This window comes from Geotrypetes seraphini, chromosome 18 (assembly GCF_902459505.1).
Source record: "Geotrypetes seraphini chromosome 18, aGeoSer1.1, whole genome shotgun sequence".
In the NCBI taxonomy this organism is placed as follows: Eukaryota; Metazoa; Chordata; class Amphibia; order Gymnophiona; family Dermophiidae; genus Geotrypetes; species Geotrypetes seraphini.
In genome coordinates this window covers 29,555,650-29,581,529 of record NC_047101.1, presented here as the reverse complement: position 1 = coordinate 29,581,529, position 25,880 = coordinate 29,555,650, and the positions used below count along the sequence as shown (strand labels likewise).

Below are 25,880 nucleotides of genomic sequence, written 5' to 3'. Positions count from 1 at the left end.
AGGAACTACTGGGGACCAAGGCAGCTTTGTTCTGTACTACAGTGGTGTGTTTGCAGGTAGGCAGTAGAGAGGGAAGCAGTGAGCTGGATACAGAGCATATTTTGTGCTGTGCTCTGCAACTGTAGACTGTGCAGAATTCTCCCGGGAATACTACCTGTATACCTCCATATGTCCAGTAGCAGTGCTAAAATGTGTTGTTATGGAGGAAACAAGGCTGTTTTCTCTTTGTGCTTACCTTGAAACAAATAAATCCACAGTTTCTTAAGAACTTTTATCTTATGCCAACAGCCGGATGGAAAATCATTTACTCCTACGACCTTCAATGCAAACAGCGTTTATTTTGTTCTTTGGCTAAGCCCTTTGCTAAACCTCTTCATACATGTATATATGTATAAGAATAGAAATAATTAAATTTGATAGAAATGATGTAAAGGTCGTTTAACCTAAGACTCTGATTTTTACATCATTTTCATTTACAAAATCCTTACAGGAGGCCAGAGATGCAAAAATGCACAATGTATTAAAAAAATAATTCCAGTCAGAGCCAACATCTATTGAACAGCTTGCAGTCCAAAGCCTTCAGCCCACACAGAGCTATGACATACGCTGGTTGTGAGAGCTGATGTCAGCTCATCATATCTAAGCTGCCAGCTTCTGTACTTCCATCGCTTCGCATAACTTCTGCCATATCCCGCCGAAAGACAGACATGTTCTGTGTGAATCTGCATAGGTAAAGAGAAATGCAAAGAAAGTACACTTAGTGAAATGTCTTCATTTCTCAGACAACATGTTGAAGTAGCTTTTTAAAAGGTATATGCCAATGTAAAATGGTCTGACTGAATAGTCCCTTCTTCAAATGTGCTAGCAGTAAAGTGAGAGAAATAGGTGCACATGAGATTTCAGAAAGTACACAGGCTATTTTGCTCCCTCCCTTCTCTGCTGTACACACAAACAGCAGGTCTAATATACCTGGATGCTTTAAACCTGTAAACTTTACACCTACTCACCTGGAAAACACGGGTTATTTCATTTCAGAATTGGTGCAAAGTATATAGGCTATTGGCAATTGCTTACTTAAGGAGTAATCTTCAGTGACCCATATTGTTGAAAAGTAGACTTTATGTTTTAAAAAAAGCACCACTCTTAACAGCTTTCTGGACAGATAAGGATTTTATATTTAATTACCTTCTTTTTAAATCCAAGCTCAAAGTGAGTTATAATCAGGTATAACAGCATAGTTATTTCTGCCCAAGAAGGAACAAAGTTATCAAGCTCCATTAGCGTTTAAGTCCCATTATTTGCCCCTTAATGCGACTTAAAGGTCTATAATACAGCTTGTGTTACACTAACGTGGTGATAGTCAACATGGGTTACACAGTAATGAGATGCAAATGTATGTAAAGCAGCTCATTACTATGTAAAGACCATAATGCAACTTCCGGTGAACCACAAATCAAGTTATGACTCTAAAATGAAGGTAACCCCCCCCAACCATCACCAAGTGAGATCCTATCACCCCCTGATGCCATTCCCAATCTAGCCTGACTGAGGTGGAAGGGGGAATGGGTGCTGCACCTGACAGAGGGGAGAGGGAAGAGGACTGGGTGCAGAGCCTGATAGGGAGAGGCAGGTGGAAGGGAGTTGGAAGTTGGGAAGGTAAGGAGGACAGATGCTCAGGGGGTTGGGAAAGACAAATACAGGGGCTGGGGGGTAGGAAAAGAGAGATGCTGCACAGGTGGAGTAATAGGAAGGGAGAAAAAGAAATGCTGCCAGTGGGGGAGGGAAAAGGAACAGATAATTGTTGGACATAGGTGTGTGGCGTGAGAGGGAAAGAGAGATGATGTATATGGAGAAAGGAAGAAAGAGGGATAATTGTTGGACTTGATAGTGGTAGAGATGAGGGAGGGAAAAATGCTACACTTGGAGGGAGGAGAGATGACGGAGAGCGAATGTGGCCCCTATTCACAAAAGCGGTCACAGGGATGAAGCAGGAAACTACAGGCCGGTGAGCCTCACTTCAGTTGTTGGAAAAATAATGGAAGCGTCGCTGAAAGAAAGGATAGTGTACTTCCTTGAATCTAATGGGTTACAGGATCCGAGGCAACATGGCTTTACAAAAGGTAAATCGTGCCAAACGAACCTGATTACATTTTTTGATTGGGTGACCAGAGAGCTGGATTAAGGACATATGCTAGATGTAATTTACTTAGATTTCAGCAAAGCCTTTAATACAGTTCCTCATAGGAGACTGTTGAACAAACATGAAGGGCTGAAGTTAGGACCCAAAGTGGTGAACTGGGTTAGAAACTGGCTGTCGGACAGATGCCAGAGGGTGGTGGTTAATGGAAGTCGCTCAGTGGAAGGAAAGGTGAGTAGTGGAGTCCCTCAGGGTTCGGTGCTGGGGCCGATCCTGTTCAATATGTTTGTGAGTGACATTGCTGAAGGGTTAGAAGGAAAAATGTGCCTTTTTGCAGATGATACCAAGATTTGTAACAGAGTAGATACCGAAGAGGGAGTGGAAAATATGAGAAAGGATTTGCAAAAGTTAGAGGAATGGTCTACTGCCTGGCAACTAAAATTCAATGCAAAGAAATGCAGAGTAATGCATTTGGGGATTAATAATTGGAAGGAACCGTATATGCTGGGAGGAGAGAAGCTGATATGCACGGACAGGGAGAGGGACCTTGGGGTGATAGTGTCCGAAGATCTAAAGGCGACAAGGCAGTGGCTGCTGCCAGAAGGATGCTGAGCTGTATAAAGAGAGGCGTAGCCAGTAGAAGGAAGAAAGTGTTGATGCCCCTGTACAGGCCATTGGCGAGGCCCCACTTGGAGTATTGTGTTCAGTTTTGGAGACCGTATCTGGCGAAGGACATAAGAAGACTTGAAGCGTACCATCTCCAATTGGATGGCGACTTGTATCTCATTCTGCTATGCCCAGGCTGGATTTCCTCTTCACAGCCCATAAGGTCAGAGCAATGGCAACTTCTGTGGCTTTCTTCAGATCTACACCTATTGAGGAAATTTGTAAAGCTGCCACTTGGTCCTCGGTTCATACCTTCACTTCTCATTATTATCTGGATACTTTCGTATGACAATTGTTATGTTTTTATATTTATGCTGTAATACTGCAGGATCCTTCACTACTATCATTGTGCCATTACTGCTGTTCACTGGACTTGTTGGGATCATGCTCATAGCAGTTGTACTTGTCTGACTTTGCAAACTTATGCTACTGCATGAAGATGTAACATAATAGCCAGGACCCAGCGCTTTTCATATAGGAGATTATGGGCCAAGTGACTAATGCATTCCTAAAGTGTTGTTCTTGTAAAGTCAAACAACCCAAATATAACCATAATATTTATGTAACTTCTACAGGCTTGTGATGTCACTGAAGCGCTTTTCTCTATCTATTCAAGCTGGGTAGTATGTCACAAAATAGACCTACAATACACATTGTCTATGCTGAAGAATGCATTCACAACTCACCTGTCTCTGTTCTTGACCAAAAGATTTTGTTCTACTCCTTCCATTAAATTCCGAAAACACATATCTAGGATTTCTCGTTTGCTGGCAGGTTGACTGTTAACCAAACTCACTCTTAGTTCACTGAAGTACTATGAGAAAAGGCAGAAATGATTATAAAACAACTTCTAAAGATAAAAAAAATCTCATTTTAAAATACAGAAAATTCCTTTGGTGTTTCCCCTTTTTATTTTACTGCTTACCAATAAATATGAGTGGCATCTCTTATGGTATGGACCTTGATAGTGTCTAGAGAATGGCACGAGGGACTTCAAGGTAAAACTGCATTATTTGCCGATGATGCTAAACTGTGCAACGTAGTGGCAAAGGCACCGTGCCTAACACTATGACGCAGGACCTACTTTTACTGGAACAAAAGGATTATCAAAAGGATAAGCTGAGAATAGAGTCGGTTCAGCGAATGGCCACTAGGATGGTCTCAGGGCTCAAGGATCTCTCCTATGAAGAACGTTTAGGTAGGTTGCATCTATACTCTCTCGAGGAACGCAGAGAGGGGGGAGATATGACAGAGACGTTCAAATATGTTACTGGCCGTATTGAGGTGGAAGAAATCATCTTTTTCCTTACAGGACCTACGGTAACAAGAGGGCATCCGTTAAAAATCAAGGGTGGGAGATTTCATGGTAACATTAGGAAGTATTTCTTCACTGAAAAGGTGGTTGATCATTGGAATGATCTTCTATTTCAGGTAGTTGAGGTCAGCAACGTGCTCGATTTTAAGAAAATGTGGGTTCACTTCGAGGAAGTGCTTAAGGGGGAGGGTTCTTGAGTGGCAGACTTGTTGGGCCGATGGAGCTTTTCTGCCATTATATTCTATGTTTCCTTGCTGGAGGCAACACTTAGAGGGAACTTCTAGGACAGTGTGCCTATATTTACATGAAATACATGCCTATAATTTGGGCATGGGCACCTATGGCAGCCATGAAGCTGGTGCAAGTGCTCGCATGTAAATGCCAGAAATATGTAAATAACTAATTGTTATTTAGGAGGCAATTCTGAGCACTGTGGCAGGGTGCAGGGTCAGTGAGTATTGAACCTCGCCCTCAACACAGCCCAGCCAAGCGGTATACTAGAGTGGTCAGTGAGCTTTATTCAAAAATAAAGCACTGCAAACGTTTGCTCAAAATTTTCAGCATTCAAACAAATCATAAGTTTATGGAAAAGTGTTCCACTTCACACTTATGCAAAAACAGTCCAAAACAAAATAAAACCAATATCACAAGTTTGCAAAGTATTGGTCTCATACTTTTCACACAGTCCTTTGCAAGTGTGGCTACATTATCAGCTGTTTCAATTATCAGTCTCTGCACACCGAGTTTAGGTAATTCACTCTGACAGTTTCCACAACTGACTGCCTCTGCTAGTACCACCTTAAATGTGGTGCAATGTCCTTAACAGCAGGAGGATAGGGAAGTTCCCTTCCCCCTACTTCAACAGTACTGCAGTGTGAGGTTTTGTCATAGGTGTAGCCAGGGCAGGATTAACCAATAGGCCAAGTAGGCACGTGCCTAGAGCCCGAAATGGTCAGGGGGGCCTGATGAAGGAGGGCATCAACATTGTTTTTTCCAAACAGTGATGGGCCCCTCCAGCATCGATCGGCAATACGGCCCCCCCCCCCGAACAGCAATGCGGGCCCCACCCCGATTGACAATGCAGCTCCCACCCATCGACGGAAAGTAAGACAAGTAAGCAACGCGGGTAAGAAAGACAACAGGAACTGTAATTGTGCAAGCGGTGCTACTTGCCCAAAGCTTCCCTCTGACGCAGCTTCCTGTTTCCGCCTAGGCACATGGTGGGGTGGGGCAGGGCAGGGGGGCCCAGTGTACTTGTGTGCCTAGGGGCCCTCGACAAATTAATCCTGCCCTGGGTGTAGCTCTCCTCCCAGAACATATCCTGATTGCATAAAGCCGTATTTTCTTCACTATCAGACACTGTTAAATCCTGAGACATTTCTATGTCATAAGGAACGTTTTCCCCTTCAGACAGGTAGATTATAGTTATGTACCTTGCTGGTTGTTTGATGTTGCAGGGGCTAGGCAGCTAGGAAGTTTCACTTGCCTTTTAGTGTTGTCCTGCTGTCTCTGCACAAGCCTGGTCTCATGCCTTAGGTCCTGCCTCTCTAGCAGTGAACACTCAGCATTTATGCAACAGAGCTGTGCAGCCTAGCTCTCAGATTGGGTGCTCAGCAGATTGCTCAATTAATTTCTCTGCTGAGTGCTTTACTCCAATTTTCATGTATTCTTTACCCATGGAACTCCAATTTGTATGTAACTTTTCTGTTTTATGCTTCCTGTAATTCGCCGACTGTCCAGCCTTCTTTCAATGTGAACCGCCTAGAAGTCACTTGACTATGGCGGTGTAGAAAAATAAAGTTATTATTATTATTATTAGAAGTGGGTGCAAAACCTATCCTTGTTAGTTGCTCTTCACTGTGGCTGTTCAAAGACAAATAAACCTCAGTTCCAGTATTATCAGGCCAGCCGTAGGAAGTTAGGTGGAGCTGAGCCTAATTAAACCCGGGCACGTGGCAGTACAGAGGAGCGGAGGAAGCTGTGAGAGAGAAAGAAAGGAGTAGAGCAGAGCAGAGCGGAGGAGACAGAGAGAGATAGCAATGAGGAGCGGACAGAGCAGAGCAAGCAGAGGGAGAGGCAGACAGAGCGGAGAAAGCAGAGTTAGCAAGGAGAGCAGCGGACCGAGCAGAGTCGAGGGGAAGAGGCGAGAGATAACTCCGTCTACCCCCGACGTCACCAGCCGAACTCCCCCATATAAGGGGAGGAGCCAATGGGGCACAACCGTTCGGCGCGCAGCGAAGGTGAGCGCAGATGCTCAAGGCCCAGCAGAAGAGGAGGCCGATCTTCAGGCACCGGCACCAAGCACAGGACATGCCGGTGCTGGTGCTCAGATGACAGTAAGAAGCGGCGAGGGGGGGGTGCCCAATCGCATCGGGGGGTGCTGGATCGCGGCGGTGGGGTGCCCAATCACGGCGGGGGGGGGGGGGGGCGGATCACGGCAGGGGTGTGTGTGTGTGTGTGCAGGATCGCCGGGGAGGGTGCCAAATCGCAGGGGGGAGGGTGCTGGATCGCAGGGGGGCCTTCGGGGGGAGCAATGCCGGTTCTCGTGGGGGGGGGGGGGGGGAAGTATCAAAGCGAGTTTCCATTATTTCCTATGGGGAAACTCGCTTTGATAAACGAGCATTTTGGATTACGAGCATGCTCCTGGAACGGATTATGCTTGTAATCCAAGCTACCACTGTAGTTACTTTATTTCATATACCGCCATTACTGACAAAAAAAAGTCAAAGCGTTTACAAAATGTAAAAACAGGGAGTAATTTAAAACCAATAAAACAAATGGAGAGAAAAACAAACTGGTTAACAAAAACATGACACAAATAGGCAAATGAAGGCAGAGAAGTTTACAGTGTTAAAAGGACTAAAACAAATAGGAGCACAACAAAAATGAAGGTAAGTTAAAGAGGAGTATCAGTAACCAAGTGAGATGACTGTGAAATAGAAGAAGAATATTAGGAATTGGGATTAAACGCCATCTTGAAGTATTATGCTTTCATTCGAGACTTAAATGTCATAAAAGATTTTTCAGAATGCAAATAGAGTGAAAGAAAGTTCCAGAGGATAGGTGCCATTACGGAAACACTAGAATCTCTATGCATGTCCAGAAACATCTGCCAGAAGGACAGAATAGACAATAAATGCTGATGAGAGGAATGAAGATTCCTCTTAGGCGAATGAGTCAAGTGACTAGATAAAAATAAGAGAAGACCAGAAGTCAACATCTGGAAAGTGAGAGTGTTATATTGAAGGGTATCCTAAACGAAATTGGGAGCATATGTTCAGATTTGAGAAATGGAGTTACATGGTCGAATTTTGAACGTTGGTAAAGAAGCCTAAGTGTGGTGTTTTGCACAAGCTGGAGTCGGCACAACTGTTAATGTGGGAATCCAATTAATAACAAGTTACAGTAGTAGAGTCTAGAAATTACCAATGAATGCAAGAGGATACATAAGGAGTTTTAACTTAGTAGACACCTAACTGAGTGGAGCTGACGAAGATGAAGAAACTATGTTGGAGATATTTGAGTGAAACAACAATGTAGTATCGAGTAACACCAAGAATTTTGATGGTTGATGAGTATTCCAAAGGACATCCTTTTAAACTGAAACAGAAACTAGGACATGGGAGATTCTACACGTTTTTAATTGGGGAAAATACCATAGTTGAGATTTTCTGAGAAATTTACCCTCTTAGCCTCTACTATGTATCTAACTCCTTCTCTTATCCTAGCCTCTCTATGTATCTTTCCCTAAAATTTGTAACTTCCTGGAAATGTCCAGCCATCTTCAATTGTAATCCGCTTAGAACTGCAAGGTACAGGTGGAATAGAAGTCTCTAATGTAATGTAATGTAATGTAAATCGAGAGATAGTCATTAGGATCATTGTAATTGAAAGGATGCAGTAACTGAATGTCATCAGCGTAAATGAAAAAGGTGAATCCTAGAGCCTATAATAGTAAAGTTAAAGAAGCGAGAAAAATATTAAAGAGAATAGACCTGAAGATGGAACCCTGTGGGACACCAGGTAGAAGTTGAACCGGCATAAGAAACAGAGTAAGTCTGGTCAGCCAAGTAAGGAATAAACTAAAAGACCTTACCTGTAATTTGCAGGGTTCCTCAACTGATCCAGTAAAATAGTATGATCAACCAAGTGAAATGCTGCAGTCATGTCTAAAGAAAAAAGGACATCACGATTTCCATCTAAGATTGTTTGCATATAGTTAGTCAGGCCTAAGAGAGAATGGTCAGTAGAATGATGTCTACAAAAGCCTGTTGGGCATGAGGGAGGGCATTGTTCGATCAAAATAGTCAGAGAGTTGCGCAACTACCTTCTCTAAGATTTTATATAGAAAAGGTTAGAAATAGGCCTATAATAGGCCTCAGCTTGGTTGGATTGCAGAGATTTAAAGAGTAACAATGGCATGCTTCCAAGATGGAGGAAATGTTCCCGAATTGAGGCTAATAGATACAATGGCAAGAAATGGAGACAAGAGGCAAGTAAGGAAGAAGTAGGGAATTACAGGCCGGTAAGTCTGACTTCTGTGATACACAAATTAATGGAAACACTTTCAGAGAATAGTGAAGTTTCTGGAATCCTGTGGATTACAGGATCAGAGACAACATGGATTCACTAGAAGTAGGTCATGTCAGACGAAACTGATCAATTTCTTTGACTGGGTGTCCAGAGAATTAGATAGAGGGAGTGCGCTAGATGTGGTGAATTTAGATTTTAGCAAAGCCTTTCACAGTATTCCACACAGACATCTAATAAATAAACTGAGTGCCCTCGGGATGGGTCCCAAAGCAACAGGCTGGGTCAAATACTGGTTGAGTGGAAGGTGACAGAGGGTAGTGATCAAGGGAGATCACTCTTAGAAAAGGGATGTTCTTGGGTCTATTCTTTTTAACATTTTTATAAATGATATTGCTGCAGGGCTGTCGAGTAAGATATGCCTCTTTGCGGATGATACCAAAACCTGCAAGAGAGTAGACACCTAGGATGGTGTGAATAACATGAAGAAAGACCTGGTGAAGCATGAATAATGGTCTGAAATTTGGCAGCTAAAATTTAATGCTAATAAATACAAGGTCATGCATTTGGGCTGCAAAAACCCGAGGGAACGGTACAGATTAGGGAGTGAAAAGCTTATGTGTACGACAGAAGAGTAGGACTTGGGTATGATTGTATGTGATGATCTTAAGGTGGCTAAACAGGTTGAAAAGTTGTCAGTGAAAGCTAGAAGGATGCTAGGGTGCATAGGGAGAGGTATAGCCAGTAGGAAAACGGAAGTATTGATGCCCCTGTATAAGACTCTGGTGAGACCTCATTTAGAATGTGTACACTTCTGGAGGTCATACCTTCAAAAAGATATGAAAAAGATCAAGTCGGTCCAGAGCAGGGGTCTCAAAGTCCCTCCTTGAGGGCAGCAATCCAGTCGGGTTTTCAGGATTTCCCCAATGAATATGCATGAGATCTATGTGCATGCACTGCTTTCAATGCATATTCATTGGGGAAATCCTGAAAACCCGACTGGATTGAGATCCCTGGTCCAGAGGAAGGCTACTAAAATGGTGCATGGTCTTCGTCATAAGGCGTATGGGGACAGACTTAAAGATCTCAATCTGTATACTTTGGAGGAAATGCGGGAGAGGGGAGATATAACAGAGAAGTTTAAATACCTAAGTAATGAATTGTAAATGTGCATGAGTCGAGTCTGTTTCATTTGAAAGGAAGCTCTGGAATGAGAGGGCATAAGATGAAGTTAAGAGGTGATAGGCTCAGGAGTAACTTAAGGAAATACTTTTTTACAGAAAGGGTGGTAGATGCGTGGAACAGTCTCCCGGTAGAGGTGGTGGTGACAGAGACTGTGTCTGATTTCAAGACAGGCATGTAGCATTTCTTTTTTTTTTCTTCTTCTATTTAGCAGATCGCATTAAGGACATCCAAACTGTGCCTAAGTTCCATCCATAGAACTCAGGTCTATCTGAAGCCTAAACCATGCTCAAAAGTAGACTTCCTTACAATGCCTATTAGACCTAGTTTTACAATTGCTATGCAGTTTGCTAGCTCACTCTGATCAGTTTCTGCTGCAGTTTTGGTTTCAGCAGGGACTGAAAAAAATCAATTTGTCAGTCTCTACCTGCATCCTTCACTGATCCAAAAATAACTGCTCATAGCAGATTAAACAAACAAACAAAAAAACATAATACAATAATGGCCTCATTTGCTAAGCTGCAATTAGTTTTTTGCATGGTAACCCCCCCCCCCCTCGAAATTCTGCATTAAGTGTTAGAGGCATTTTCAGCTTTTTGTTGTTCTTGGAGGAAAAGTCCTTGGTCTGCTACTGAGGTAGACATGGGGGAAGCCATTCCTTGACCTGGGATCTGTAGCTTTGAATGGTGCTACTGTCTGAGTTTATTTGAAGCAGGATACTGGGCTAGATGGACCATTGGTCAGATCCAGTTCTTATGTAAACATCTATGGTGGCCTCACTTACATATCCTAAATATCATTTTGCTGTCCTAGCTTAATATTTGCTCTGCCAGGTGCTGATTTTTAGCAATTTGAAACAAGCTGTTTACCAGAAATTAAAAAAAAATATGGAGGGGGGGGGAATAAATTGCGCCTATTATGAGCAAAATGCTCTTCTTAAAGAGGAACGTGAATGCATTGAAACGAGCTATTTTTCACTTTCATAATGATTCACTGACTTACACCAGGTAGAAAATTAGGTTTTTTCCCCTATCTCAAAGTATGAAATATTGCTTCCAACTGTAAAATATGATATTGTGATGTCACAAGTTTTTCTTCTAAACATTGAATTTGCCCTTATTTCCTCTCAATCATTTTAAAAGAACTGCTATCTTTTATAGAGCTTGGATTTAAATCACAATAACAGAGAAGATGAATGGCAGTGCTATTGGAGATGGCTAAAATTGGATCCTTCAGTGCAGGTGAGTGATGAGACAGCTCTTCGCTCCTTGATATATTTTCTTCTTGTATTAGTTTCTTCCCAGGACTGGGATTTCATTTTGAATTTTAATGTAGGCAGCTGACGCTAATCTGAGTGTCTTTGTCTTTTTCTTTTTTTTTCCCAGCACCATCTTATTCTGTAGACAATTCATTCCTGGAAGCAGTAATACACTGCTGCTTGCAACTGGCCAACAGATAAAACAGCTCTGCAGCAGAACTTTTATTGTTTGGGAACAGATTAATCCACTGGTCAGTATATTGTTCAAGAGAACAAAATCTTTCTTTAACTAATTTTTTTATATTGTTCCTAAAATACTTACTTTGATCTAGCACAACCATGCAGGAATCTCAAGTTCAATTCCTGAAACCAGCTACAACCCCAGCCTCTAGGAAGGGCTGATTCATGCTTTTGTATGGGGTTCCAGGTAGGTCGCAGTCAGATGATTGCTGGTGAAGTGGTTGGTAAAACAGGAATAAGAAAAGGGGAGAAAATCATCAGGCAGAGTGTTAGTGGGGTCACATTGCAATACAGCTGGAACAGGAAAAAGCTGACAAGTGATTGTATCCATACAAGCCTTCCAGCTTCATGATTTCTTCTGTCTTTGGACTAATTGCCTCCATACATTGTGCAATGTGAATACTAAAGAGACTAGGTGCTTTGTTATTGATGTGAAGGTAGCTCTAGTAATGAAGCTGTGAGTCTAAAATCAAAGATTTGTAGACTTGAGATTTAAATATTACAGAAACGCTAACCATAAACCAGCAGCTTAGTTTATTAGGAAACGGGGCCTTGACTGGCCTAAGTTGGCTCTGTATAAGGTCTATAATTTTTTTTTAAAATTGCTGTTCTATTCTTGAGAAAAGGGATAATTGGGAAGAGAAAATGGAAGATTGGGTTCCTACCTCAATAATTTTCTTTCTGGTAGATGTATCTAGGAGTCCTGACTATAGGTGATTTTTCCATACTTACAAGTTGTATTGCAGAGGGATGAAATTTACATGCATCAGAGCAGGGCGTCAGGATTCCTAGACATCCACCAGAAAGCAGATTGAGGTAAGAACCTAATCTTCCATTCTGGTGCAATGTGTCTAGGAGTCATGACGTACCAAAGCAGTCTCTTGAGACTAGGGTAGGACAGATGAACCTGTCTTTATAACCTAGGACCCAAAACTGGAATCCTCTCGTGCTGCTACATTCACCCTGTAAAACTTTGTAAATGTGGACCATGTAGTTGCTCTACAAATTTCTTCAGGAGGAATTGCCCATATCACCACCCATGAAGAGTGTGCTATCAAGGAAATTGGCAGCTGTTTACGACAGCCAATGTGTGCTAATGAAATAGCCATAGAAATCTATCTGGAAATGGTCACCAGAGAAAAATATTTCTTCACTCAACATGTAATTAAAGTCTGGAATTTGTTGTCAGAGAATGTTGTGAAAGCAATTAGCTTAGCATGGTTTAAAAAAGGTTTGGCTAATTTTCTAAAATTAAGCCATTATTAAGATGGGAAAATCCACTGCTTATTTCTAGGATAAGTAGCATAAAATCTGTTTTATTCTTTTGGAATCTTGCCTGGTACTTGTGAACTGGATTGGTCACTGTTGGAAAAAGAATACTGGGCTTAATGGACCTTTGGTCAACTCTTATGTAGGTTCAATTATTATTAGGGCTTATTTCTTGCATAAAAGGTTAAGTTTTATAGAGTAATTAAATGATATTATATACCAGGAGGTCTATATTGTTCTCTCAAAGATGCTCAGCACAGTGATTGGCAGTGAGTTAAACCAATACCTTAATATCCACCAAGAGGAGATTCAAGACTCTAGTTCCAATTGTTCTTTAATGCAATAAGCAAAAAATAAACACAAATGGAGATGCAGCTGAAACAACCCAGTGTCCCAGACTAGAGGGGTTGGGGGATCAGATACTGAAGCTTGCTGGTGAATTGTATGATACTTAAGTGAAAAGCAAGGATCGCGTGCCAAGATAGGAGAGTCAAACTAGTCAAACCACAAATTAATGAGAAAGTAAAGCAACTTGTAGTTCAAGGCACAATTGAATTGATATGTAGCAGCATAAAATGCACACATTCAGATTGAGAGCAGAACAAGCTTGATATATGAGAAACTTGATAATTGACTCTTAGATTACAATGGCTAAGGAGTAGAAGGGATCCAAGATGGCTGCACGTTAGATTGGTTCCTTGTACCTCTTACACAAAACCGGTTAATACTACTGCTGTTTTCCTTGATTGTGACTGTTGGATCACGATCTTTACCTGTAATGCCTCATACTAAAAGGAAGGGAGCTCTGAAACCGAGTCCCTCCCCATTCAGAAGCTCAACCCCGGTTCTGCAACAGACCTTGGATCGGTATCTGGACCAATTACTCATCAAGTCTCTGAGAAAAGGGGGCCCTGCTGTAAATGAGGACGATGGAGTGTCCAGTTTCTTGGGGAATTAAATATTGCTGTCCCCTCCAGATTCCAATCCACTACCGTGTCCGACTTCAATGCGGGTTACACTGATGGTGATCCCAGGGGTGGAAGTCGCCGGTCTGGGCTCAAGCCAGGAGGGAGGAGCACCTGTGAAAATGAATGCCGTGGATCAAACCATCAGGAGCAACGACGGATATTTCCCTGCTTCTAACTCCACCGGCGGTGACTCTAGAGACGATTTGGCAGGCCTTACAGAGGTTCGACGGAACGCTGACAAAATCCACGCAAGAGGTACTTAATCTCTCAGTGAAAGTTGATAACTTGTCTAAAAATATGGAAAAGATTAAACAGGACTTTACTGACCAAATATCACAGGTTAATTCTGACACACAAGATCTAAAAGAAGTAACAACTATGGTTAAGGGTAAGATATATATACATATTGAAAACTGGAACAATTTGAGAACTATAACAGGAGGCTCAATATACGGGTTCTGAACTTCCCTAAATCACCAGCCTTAAACCCCATGGATTACTTAAAAAAATATCTAACTGAAATATTAATGATTCCTCAACAAGCTATTCCCCCATTCAGCAAGATATATTATATTCCTGGATCTGTTACCAAGGCTGATAAGGAAGGAAATTCAGTTGAAGAAATGAAAGATCTATCTGCCATATTGGACGAATCCCTTTCTGAAGTAAAAGAAAGGACGACACTACTTGTTTCTTTTGGTATTCGAGCAGGACTTGAAACTTTACTTTCAAAAATCTCATTTACTCTTTTCTGGGCCAAGAATCTGGATTTACTCAGATATTTCTAAAACTACATAAGATTGCAGAAAGGAGTCTTTGTCTATGCATGATGAAACAAAAATATTGGGGGCCTCTTATTTACTAGAATACCCCTGTAAATGTTTAATTTGTTATCTAGGGATTAAGTATACCTTTTTTGTACCATCACAGTTAAGAGCCTTTCTAGACCTGAAAAAGATCTCTAGAGATATATAAGAACATAAGAAGTTGCCTCCGCTGGGGCAGACCAGAGGTCCATCCTGCCCAGTTGTCCGCTCTCGCGGCGGCCCATCAGGCCTAATTGCCTGAACAGTGCCCCTGACTAATTTTGTAACTGCCTCTAATCCTATCCCTAATACCTACCTCTACTTCTATCTGTACCCCTCAATCCCTTTGTCCTCCAGGTACCTGTCCAGACCCTCTTTGAAGCCCTGTAGCTTGCTCCTGCTTATCACATCCTCCAGTAGCGCGTTCCATGTATAAAACTAAAGGGATGAGACTTATAGATTTGGTTATTCGTAAGCAGCTTTCCTAAATAAATAAATATTTCCTTTGTAGTCATCTCCTCCATGGGTTTAATGGATCCCTTCTTCCTTTATGGTGGTCTAAGAAAGGTAGAATGTTGATTTCGGCTGTTTAATTTTTCTTTTTTAAATACTTTTACTTCTTGCATTTTTGTAACAAGTGTTCTACTTGTGATGTTATTGTAAATTGAATTTAAAAAAAAAAAAAGATTACAATGGATATACTTCCTCCCAGGGAGGCAACTGCAACAGGGGTAATCTGCAGCCTTGAGTATTATGATGGGGAAAGGGAGGGAAGGGGTAGTGATGGAGAAAGGAGATTCCTAAGTCTCTCAAGAACACAGAGCTCATGAGAAATATTTTGTTTTGGAGGCTGCTTTATGGATGGCTTTATGGAGAATACAAAGCTGTGCTATCGAGATATGGAGGAGAAATTATACATAACTGGCAATTCTTACAAATGATATTTTGCAAGCTATGGGATGCAGAAACTTAGGGCCTCTTTTACGAAGCCGTTTAGCACGTGCCGCTGTGATAAAGGCCCCAAAGCCCATAGAGATTTAAAGGGCTTCGGGCTGTTGCTGTGCGGCTTTGTAAAAGAGGCCCTTAGAGTTTGTTTCCTTAATTTTAAGGGACTGAAAATCCCAATGTAGAGGCAGCTGCTCATCTGAAGTGGGATATAGCAATAATAAGGAAAATGTACCTTACACAGAGGGTCATAGGTTTACTTAGACATAAAAATTACTCTCATATATTACATGAACTATGTAGTAACCACAGGGATAGCAGACTGTTAGTGATTTATAATTTATATTTAATATCCAGTGTGGTATAGGAAGACTGATCAAAAAAAAGGTTCTAGAGGTGGTTCAGGAAATTAAAGACTGGTGAGTCTAATGTTGGTGCCAGGCAAAATGGTAGAGGCTATTATAAAGAAAAATATTGTAGAGCATATATATAACAATGGATTAATGAGACAATGCCAATATGGATTTAATCAAGGGAAATCCTATCTCACCAATCTACTACTTTTCTTCGAAGGGGTGAATAAACATGTGGATAAAGGTTAACCAGTTGATATTGTGTATTAGGATTTTCAAAAGGCATTTGACAATGTACCACATGAAAGACTGCTGAGGAAATTAGAAAGTCACGGAATAGGAGGTAATCTCCTATTATGAATTAAGAACTGGTTAAAAGATAGAGAACAGAGATTAGGGTTAAATGGTCAACAATACCTTAGTCAGTGTGAGCACAGAGATTAAGTGCCGATCGCAGCCCAGAAAGCCCATCGTCGGCTTTGGCTGAGCAGACTTGCCACAAGAACAGCAGTGTGCATGAAAGACACGTGGGCCTGATCCAGCCCAGCGCTGGGAAAGATAAGTATTTATCATAACAGTATTAGTAACATTATATACTGGCACACAATCTGGATGCAGTCCAATTAAATTAGTGGGGAGCGATTTTATGGTCGCTCCCGACACAGCTGTTCTTTAGGAGTTTAAAGTAGGGCTCCCAGCGCATGTGGATGGAAATTTATTGAAACATTTGAATATTTGAAAAGTATCATTGAAAAAATATTTATTACTGAAGATAGAAATACTTGGAGGATGGTTTTTTTTAATGCCGATGATGTAACGCTAATAGTAGCCTGAATGCTTATAAAATTAGCAGCAGGCACGAGTCTGAGGCTTTTTCTCCCCCTTTACAAGATTCCTGAAGCCTAGTAGTGGCTTTTTGAGTTTTAAGTCCACAGTGCGTTGTTGAGCCTTAGGAAGAGGTTTAAAATGATGCTATTGTAAAGGAGTAAAAAAGTGAAATCTCTTTTTTTTGAGAACAGGATTTGCACTAAGGGTATTTGAGTTTTTTGATTATTACAGTCCCTTTGTGTTTGTGAGTGGGGAATGAGTTAAATAGTGGGGATCCCCAGGAGTCTGTGTTGGGACTGCTGATTTTTAACATATTTATCAGTGATCTAGAGCTAGGAATACCTAGTGAGATAATTAAATTTGCTGATGACACAAAGTTGTTAAACTGCAAGAGGACTTTCGAGACTGGGAGACTGCGCATCAAAATGGCAGATGATGTTTAATATGAGGAAGTGCAATGTGATGCATGTGGGAAAGAGGAACGCAAACTACAGCTGTATGATGCAGGGTTTCATGTTAGTCATTAGGAGTCACCATCCATGAAAAGGATCTAGGTGTCATTGTTGAGGATAAGTTGAAACCTTCAGCTCAGTATGTAGCAGCAGCTAAGAGGAATTATCAGGAAGGGAACGGAAAACAAAAGATGAGACTGTTATAATGCTCTTGTAACGCTCTGTGGTGTGATCACACCTAAAAAAACTGTGTGCAATTCTAGTCACTGCATCTCAAAAACAATACAGCAGAATTAGAAAAGGTACAGACTAGGGTGATGAAAATGATAAAAGGGATCGGACAACTTCCCTATCAGGAAATACTGAAGCAGAAAATGCAGTGAAAGCTGTTAGCTTAACAGGGTTTAAATAAGGTTTGGATAATTTCCTAACAGAAAAGTATGAAAGCAAATCTGTCACATTATGAGGATATATCTGGATGCAAGGCTTACTGTGCAAGCTCATATATTGCAGGTGATTAAGGTTGCTTTTTTTCCAACTACGAGTATTGTCTAGAGTAAAATGTATGATGGCTGTGTCTGATTTTCAGACAGTAGTACAGAGCTTGGTAATTACAAAATTACACGTTTGTAATGCATTGTTCTTAGAGATTGTAAAATACAGAGAGAGTTAAGGCATTGCAGGTTGTGCAAAATACTGCAGCAAGACTGATCTCAGGGGTGTCTAGGTATGTGCATATTTTGCCAGTACTAAAGCAATTACACTGGTTACCAATGGAGTTCAGAATTGAATATAAAGTTCTGACAATTGTTCATCAAATTTACAGAACAGCGGCTTGGTATTTGACACAGGTACTGAGGAGGTATCTGCTAACATGCTCACTGAGATCACAAACGGCAATGAGATTGTCAATTGAGTCAGTAGGAGAAATACATTAGCCCCCTCTTTTATAAAACCATAGTGCAGTTTTTTTGTGCCGAAGCAGTGACAACTCCGATCCTATGAGCATCAGAGCTGTTACCGCTGCAGTCGGCGCTACAAATCGCGCTACGGCTTTGTAAAGGGGGTGGGTGGGTATAAGAGAATAAAGACAACAGCAATATCAGTTGGAGGTTCACGACTATGGAATTGTTTGCCAGATAGGAATTGAAAACGTATTTATTTGTACAAGTGAGATAATTGAAAGCGGGAGTGATGATGTAGTTTTGTCATTGTTATGAAGATCATGTGTTTGTTTTATTGTAATCCGCTTAGGCCTTAAGAGGAATAGAAATTTTAAAAAATAAATAAATAAAATGGACTTGAGAGAAATCCACTGCTTATTTCTAGGATAAGCAGCATTTTATTTATTTACATTTCGTATATACCACTTGTATTCGAAGCGGTTTACGTTCAGGTACTCTATTTTACTCTTAGGGATCTTGCCAGGTACTTGTGACCTGGGTTGCCCACTGTTGAAAACAGGACACTGGGATCAATAGACCTGTCTGTCCCAGTATGGCAACCCTTATGTTGCTATGTATGTTCTTATGGGATCAATATTCAGCCAGATGTGCTCAGCATTTTGGGCTCTGGCATTTAATTTCCAGGTTTATGGAACTGGTTATACCATAACTGGCTAAGTATAATATTCAGTACTAGCTAATGCCCCGGCGTTGCACGGGTATTTAATTATAGCAATAACACTGTAAATGGATTCAAATAAAGATACTTTATAGTGGTGAATGAAATTATTTTTTTACAGCTTAATAAAAAGTACAATATTCAAATTATAATGTGAAATATTTGACAAAATGAATACAATACAACTAACGCAAAACGTGATTATAAACAACATTTTTAGTTTCACCTCCTGGAGCAAGAACATATAAATTCTTGGGTGAACCCACCCTTGAGCAAGCAACATAGAGTTGTGGGCCGCGAGACCCCCAGAACATATCACCCCAGGTAGTGAGGGATCTGCATACCAAGTTTCGTTCAAATCGGTCAAGCCGTTTTTGAATTACTGTGAGAATGGCAGCTTTTTACATTTTTTCCATTGACATGAATGGGTGAAATCTGATTTTCTGTTTGTAGCTCCGCCCACGTGTGCAGGTGGGCCGCGAGACCCCCAGAACATATCACCCCAGGTAGTGAGGGATCTGCATACCAAGTTTCGTTCAAATCGGTCAAGCCGTTTTTGAATTACAGGGAGAAAGGCAGCTTTTTACATTTTTTCCATTGACATGAATGGGTGAAATCTGAATTTATGTTTGTAGCTCCGCCCACGTGTGCAGGTGGGCTGCGAGACCCCCAGAACATATCACCCCAGGTAGTGAGGGATCTGCATACCAAGTTTCGTTCAAATCGGTCAAGCCGTTTTTGTGTGATCGCGGCACATACACACACACATACATAAACACATACATACCTCCGATTTTATATATATAGATTTAACTAGCTTTGGGGTCCCACATAAAAACAAGAATGACTTTTAAGCAGTCTTATGTGGTGACCTTGGCTGACTCCATCCTGGAATGTTCCCAAAATAGCCATTTTTTTGTCTTTATTAGCATTTTCCATTTTAATAACAGAATCAAAGAAGGAAAACAAGAAATCTCTATTTTCAAATCCAAAATAATAAGGAAATAAGATTATGATGAAGCCCATATCAAAGGTGGAAATATCTGAAAACACCAAGTACAAAGGAAATAAATAAGCAACAAAATATGACCTCATAAGTAGCAGGAAAGTACAGCCAATATCTTACATGGAAATAATGAATTAGAAGCTGAAGCTTCGACTGGAAGAAAATTTTCTAAATGCGTTGGATCAAGAAAAACTGAAGAATTCTCTATTAAAAGAAGCTAATAAAGTAGCTCTGAATAGTCTCCTTGAGATGACTCTAGAAATTTAATCCCCCTTTTTACAAAACCGCTTTTTAGCGGAGAGAGATATGGAGCCAAGTGGGGCTGGCGATCTACCTCTGACCCCTCCACGATCTACAGGGGGTTTTGTATAAGGAAATTTGCATTGTTAAAAACTCAACTAGGTATAACTATGCTTCAAAGTCTTTATGGTACTGCACCTGAGTATTTAAGTGTAGATTTATAGTTGCAAAATATCATTACGAGTGAATGATAAGAGGAAGGTGTTGGATCCTGATTTCAGATGAATTTGCCATTCTGTGACCAGCAATTGTGCTTTGTCATTTTAGCATCTCAGTTATGGAATACTCTCCCTGGACAATTGTGATTTTGTACATCTTTCCCATCGTTTAAGAGAAATTTGAAAACTCACCTCTTCGTATAAACTTTTTTGGCCTCTTGAAAGACACAATAAGGACTGTGAAGCCCAGAAAGTCCAAGAAGGCAGCACAAAAGGAGCTTAAATGTATGTACACGAATGCCAGAAGCCTGAGAAATAAAATGGGGGAGTTGGAGACACTAGCAGTAGCAAGACGCGAAGAAACAGACATCATTGGCATAACAGAAACATGGTGGAATGAGGAAAATGAATGGGACACAGTACTGCAGGGATACAAGCTTTACAGAAGAGACAGAATAGGGCAGAAAGGGGGGAGACATTGCCCTATATGTCCAGGAAGGAGTAGAATCTACTGGAGAAGGGAAGGCGGAGGAGAAAAAGAAACTGGAGTCCCTCTGGGTAAAGATCCCCAGACAGAATGGAGCAGACACAAAAATAGGTCTCTACTATCGACCCCCAGGACAGACAGAGGAAACAGACTCCGAGATGATAGAAGAAATAAGACATGAATGTAGGACGGGCAATGTAACGATCATGGGAGACTTCAACTTCCCAGGGACAGACTGGAACCTAGTAACTTCAAGCTGCGGCAAAGAAATAAAGTTCCTGGAAATGATGGGTGACTGCTTCCTAGAAGAAATGGTAGGAGAACCGACTAGAGGAAACGCCACCTTGGACTTGGTCCTAAACGGCATAACTGGGCAAACAAAAGAAGTAGAAGTCACGGTCCCGCTGGGGACGAGCAATCACAGTATGATCAACTTTAAACTCGACATCGGGAAGGGGAAGCGAACCAAGACCCTAACTACGACCTTTAATTTTAAAAAAGGAAGATACGATAACATGAGAGCCATGGTAAGAAAATGGATCAAGAAAAGGATAGCCAAAATCGAAACGGTAGAGCAAGCATGGTCCCTACTAAAAAATACTATCACCGAAGCACAGAATCTATACATTCCGCAGAGAGCCAAAGGAAGGAAAACTAAAGCCAAAAGAGAACCAGCTTGGCTAACCAAAGAGGTGAAGGATGCAGTTAGGGAAAAGAAGGACTCATTTAAAAAATGAAAATGCGAAAAAACAACCGAGGCTTGGAACAGTCACAAAGACGACCAGAAGAAGTGCCACAAGGCGGTGAGAGAAGCCAAAAGGGCCTATGAGGAAAAGATAGCCCAAGAGGCCAAAAACTTCAAACCCTTTTTTAGATACGTTAAAGGGAAGAAACCTGCAAAGGAGACAGTGGGCCCTCTCGACGACTAAGGAAGAAAAGGATACAAAGAGGACAAACAGATTGCAGACAGATCAAATTCCTTCTTTGCATCTGTCTTTACCAAGTAAGACGCCACATCAATATCCGAAATAGTGAAAGTTTTCAAGGGGGAAATAGAGGAGAGCCTCACCATAATGAAGGTGAATCTGGACCAGATATACTATCAGACTGACAAACTAAAAAGTGACAAATCCCCTGGCCCAGATGGAATTCACCCGAGAGTATTAAAGGAACTAAAAGGTAGAAATCGGAGAACTACTGCAATCCCTCGCTAACATGTCAATTAGAACTGGACGGATACCAGAAGACTGGAAGATAGTGAATGTCATCCCAATCTTCAAAAAAGGATCAAGGGGAGAACCGGGAAACTATAGTCTCACATCGGTCCCTGGGAAAATGGTTGAGGCTTTGATTAAAGACAGCATAGTACAGCATTTGGATAACCATGACCTGCTGAGAGGTAGTGCTTGACGAACTTACTTCAGTTTTTCGAGAGAGTGAACAAACAAGTCGATAGTGGAGAATCGGTGGACATAATATACTTGGACTTCCAGAAAGCATTCGACAAAGTACCTCACGAGAGACTTATCAAAAAACTACAAATTCATGGAATAGAAGGGGACATACTAAGATGGATAGGAAAATGGCTGGAAAACAGAAGACAGACAGTGGGCATAAATGGGAAGTACTCGGACTGGAAGAAAGTAACGAGCCTCAGGGCTCGGTTTTTGGGCCTATCTTATTCAATATCTTCGTAAATGACCTGGAAGAAGAAACGACCAGTGTTATCATCAAGTTTGCAGATGACCCAAAGCTATGCCGGGCAATCAGGTCACAAAAAGACAGTGAGGAACTCCAGAGAGATTTGAAACAACTTGAGAGATGGGCAGAGAATTTGCAGATGAGTTTTAATGTAGAAAAATGCAAAGTGATGCACCTGGGCAGGAAAAACAAGGAGCATGAGTATAAATTGTTAGGTATAACATTGGGGAAGAGTGAACAAGAAAAGGACCTGGGGGTACTGATAGACAGGACCCTGAAGCCATCGGCTCAATGCGCAGCGGCGGCAAAGAAAGCTAACAAGATGTTAGGAATGATAAAGAAGGGAATCACGAGTAGATCAAGGGAGGTCATAATGCCGCTTTATAGAGCAATGGTCAGACCACACTTGGAATCCTGTGTCCAAAACTGGTCTCCATACCTGAAGGAGGATATAACACTGCTGGAGAAGGTGCAGAGGCGAGCAACGAAGCTAGTAAAAGGTATGGAGAACTTGAGCTACAAAGATCGCCTCAGAAAACTGGGATTTTTCACCCTTGAGAAGAAAAGACTGAGAGGGGATCTGATAGAGACTTTTAAAATACTAAAAGGAATCGACAAAATAGAGCAAGCTTACATACCAGCAGGGGGAAAGAGTGGTGAGCAAGAAACAGCGTTATTCACATTGGCAAATGTGACTCAAACTCGGACCAGAGGTCATGGCCTGAAGCTGAGAGGGGACATGGCCAGGACAAATGTCAGAAAGTTCTGCTTCACACAGCGAGTGAACACCTGGAACTCTCTCCCGGAAGAGATGGTGAAGGAAACCACCATTCTAGGATTTAAGGGAAAATTGGACACACATCTTCTTGCAGGACACATTGAGGGATATGAGTGACTAAGGTATTCGCCAGGGTATGCCTGGCTGAGCCTCCGCGTGTGCGGATCACCGGACTGGATGGACCCCAGGTCTGATCCGGTGCAGGCATTTCTTATGTTCTTATGATAGCTGTATATTTTTCCCCACAGTTTAAGAAAATTCTGAACATTTACCTCCTTGTGTGAGCTTTTACAGTCACTTGAAAAAGATGGTATTGGATTAAGAATAGTTGTTGCATACAATTTTATAAATGATGATGTGTTGATTTTAAGATTGTATGCTTGGCTATGGTTGTATTTATTGTAAACCACTTAGTTATAAAATATTAAATAAATCAATAAATTCAAATGTCACAGTCCTGGTGCATAACGTTCAATCCAGTGGTGTACCAGGGACGATGATCTGGCTGGTGAGGGGGCAGCTTTAAGTACCCCATTCCTCTTAATGTGAGAATCAGGACCAGGTAAAAAATTCAGTAATAAAAAACGCAAGTAAGCCTCAAGAAGAGCTTCATAATGCTTACTAGAGTTGTGTCGCCATCTTGGACATGCCCTCTTAAGAATGAGTAAAAAGCATGTTCACCAGCTTCCCAACACATTTTGAAAATGATGTCCTTACTTCATATCTGCTAAGTATCAAAACTGTCCTCCCCATTATCTCAGTGGAAGTATAGGTATGTCTTGCTCTTCATGGGGACGGCTATGCTGGACACAAAATGCTCAGACATTTGGATAAGGCTAGGCTTTTAGTACTAAACTTACCTTCTCGTTGAGAAGAATAAGACCAAGCAATGGCCTGGAGACTGACCACTGGTTTCTGCAATCCTCAAAAATAATGGTGTTCATCAAGATTGACATCATCTGCAAGAATAAAACATGTTATCTTGAAATATCTCTTGGAATAAAGAGTCCATTTAACAAAAGAGATAAAGTTTGTTTTTTTTATTAGGAATGGGCTGCCATTTTCAACGTCATGGGTAATGTCATATCCCATCTCATTGAATGTTATTAAGAAACAAAAACGAGAAGAAAAAATACATTTCATGTTTTGCTTGCTTGCTAAGAATAGTGCATACTTCTTCAAAGGAGTGCAAACTATTTGGAAAGAAGGCACACTCTTTTAAAGGAACGTGCACTCTTTTCTTGATAGCGCATCCATTTGAACCATTGTGCACATACAGGAACCGCTGCATGTGCGCGAATAGTGCACATATGCATGCACTGATAGGTATATTAGTGATAGAAAGAAGTGCAAAAATGGCATTGTGAGACACAAAGGTGAAGGGGAGAAATATGTAGCAACTGATAAAGCTGAATTGCTTAATAAATATTTCTGTTCTGTGTTCACAGCTGAAGCTCAGGGAGCGGGACTGCAGAATGCAAATAAGGATGGAGGTACGATTTTCAGTGGATTGTGTTCAAAGAAGCTAGCTAAACTAAAGCGATGAGGCCGGATAGTATACATCTGAAGATACAGAAGGAACTTAGAGGAGTGCTGGCAACTCCGCTGGCTGAACTTTTCAATGCTTCTCTAGAATCGGGAGTGGTACCGGAGGATCGGAGAAGGGCAGATGTGGACCCTCTCCACAAAAGTAGAAGCAAGGAAGAAATAGGGAACTACAGGCTGCTTCATCTGAATTCTGGTAAGTAAATTAATGGAGACACATTTAAAACAGAGAATAGTGCATGCAGTTTCTGGAATTACAGGACCCAAAGCAACATGGATTCACTAGAGACAGGTTTTGTCAGATCTGATCAATTTCTTTGACTGGGTAACCCGAGAATTGGATAGATGGAATGTGCTAGATGTAGCATATTTAGATTTGAACAAAGCCTTTGACAGTGTTCCACACAGACGTCTAATAAATAAAGTGCCCTCGGGATGGGCCCCGAAGTGACAGACTCGGTCAGGAACTGTTTGAGAGGAGGGTGAGAGAGAGTAGTGGTCAATGGAGATCTCTTTGAGGAAAGGCATGTTACCACTAGTGTGCCTCAAGGTTCAGTTCTTGGGCCTGTTCTTTTTGACATTTTTATAAGTGATACTGCTGAAGGGCTGTCAGGTAAGATTTATCTCTTTGCGGATGATACCAAAATCTGCACTAGAGTAGACACCCCTGATGGTATGAACAACATGAGGAAGGACCTAGCAAAGCTTGAAGACTAATCTGCTAAGATTGAAGTTGGACTGGAGGACCTAGCAAAGCTTGAAGACTAGTCAGCTAAAATTGAAATTGGACTGGAGGAGCTGAAGGGTGCCAAGATTGAGGATCTGCAGCTGTCGGCATGAACTTGCCTGGTGCAACTTGGTTTGGGACTGCCTCCTATATCAATGTTACTACAGCCTTGCACTAAACAGAGACTAGACTGAACTGATATTATGATTAAAAAAAAAAAAAAATTGGTCTTAATTTCTATTTTATTTTTCTGCTAGGGTTTTTATTCATTTTTGATCTAATCTTTTGCTCTTTCCTCCTTTTTATTCTATCCTTATTTACAAAATGTTGTTTTTTTTCTTAGGCACGTTTAGTTTAGATTATGAGCCTGTCTGGAACAGAGAGGGTAGTTCAATGTGCCTACTGTATTTAATTTTGTAAACCGCATAGTACTGAAAGGCTTTTGGTAGTATATAAATAAAAAATTGTTATGTTATGATAGTATGTGATCTATTCTATTCTCTATTCAATTCTCTATACCGTTCTCCCAGGGGAGCTCAGAACGGTTTACATGCATTTATTCAGGTACTCAAGCAGTTTTCCCTCATCAAAAGGTGGCCAAACAGG

At 41.2% G+C, this 25,880-nt stretch overlaps 1 protein-coding gene across 2 annotated transcripts in view; it reads right to left on the bottom strand.

The window, feature by feature from the left end:
• Positions 1 to 318: 318 nt before the first annotated feature.
• The window catches only part of RANBP17 (RAN binding protein 17), a 548,236-nt gene continuing 522,674 nt past the window's right edge, over positions 319 to 25,880 (bottom strand). For both annotated transcript variants that reach the window (XM_033927588.1, XM_033927589.1), the window contains 3 exons: positions 23,863 to 23,961; positions 3,490 to 3,617; positions 319 to 722 (listed from right to left, as the gene is read on the bottom strand). In XM_033927588.1, the coding sequence (XP_033783479.1) occupies positions 626 to 722; positions 3,490 to 3,617; positions 23,863 to 23,961 (324 nt within the window). In that variant the 3' untranslated portion in view covers positions 319 to 625. The remainder of the gene's footprint in view (positions 723 to 3,489; positions 3,618 to 23,862; positions 23,962 to 25,880) is intronic.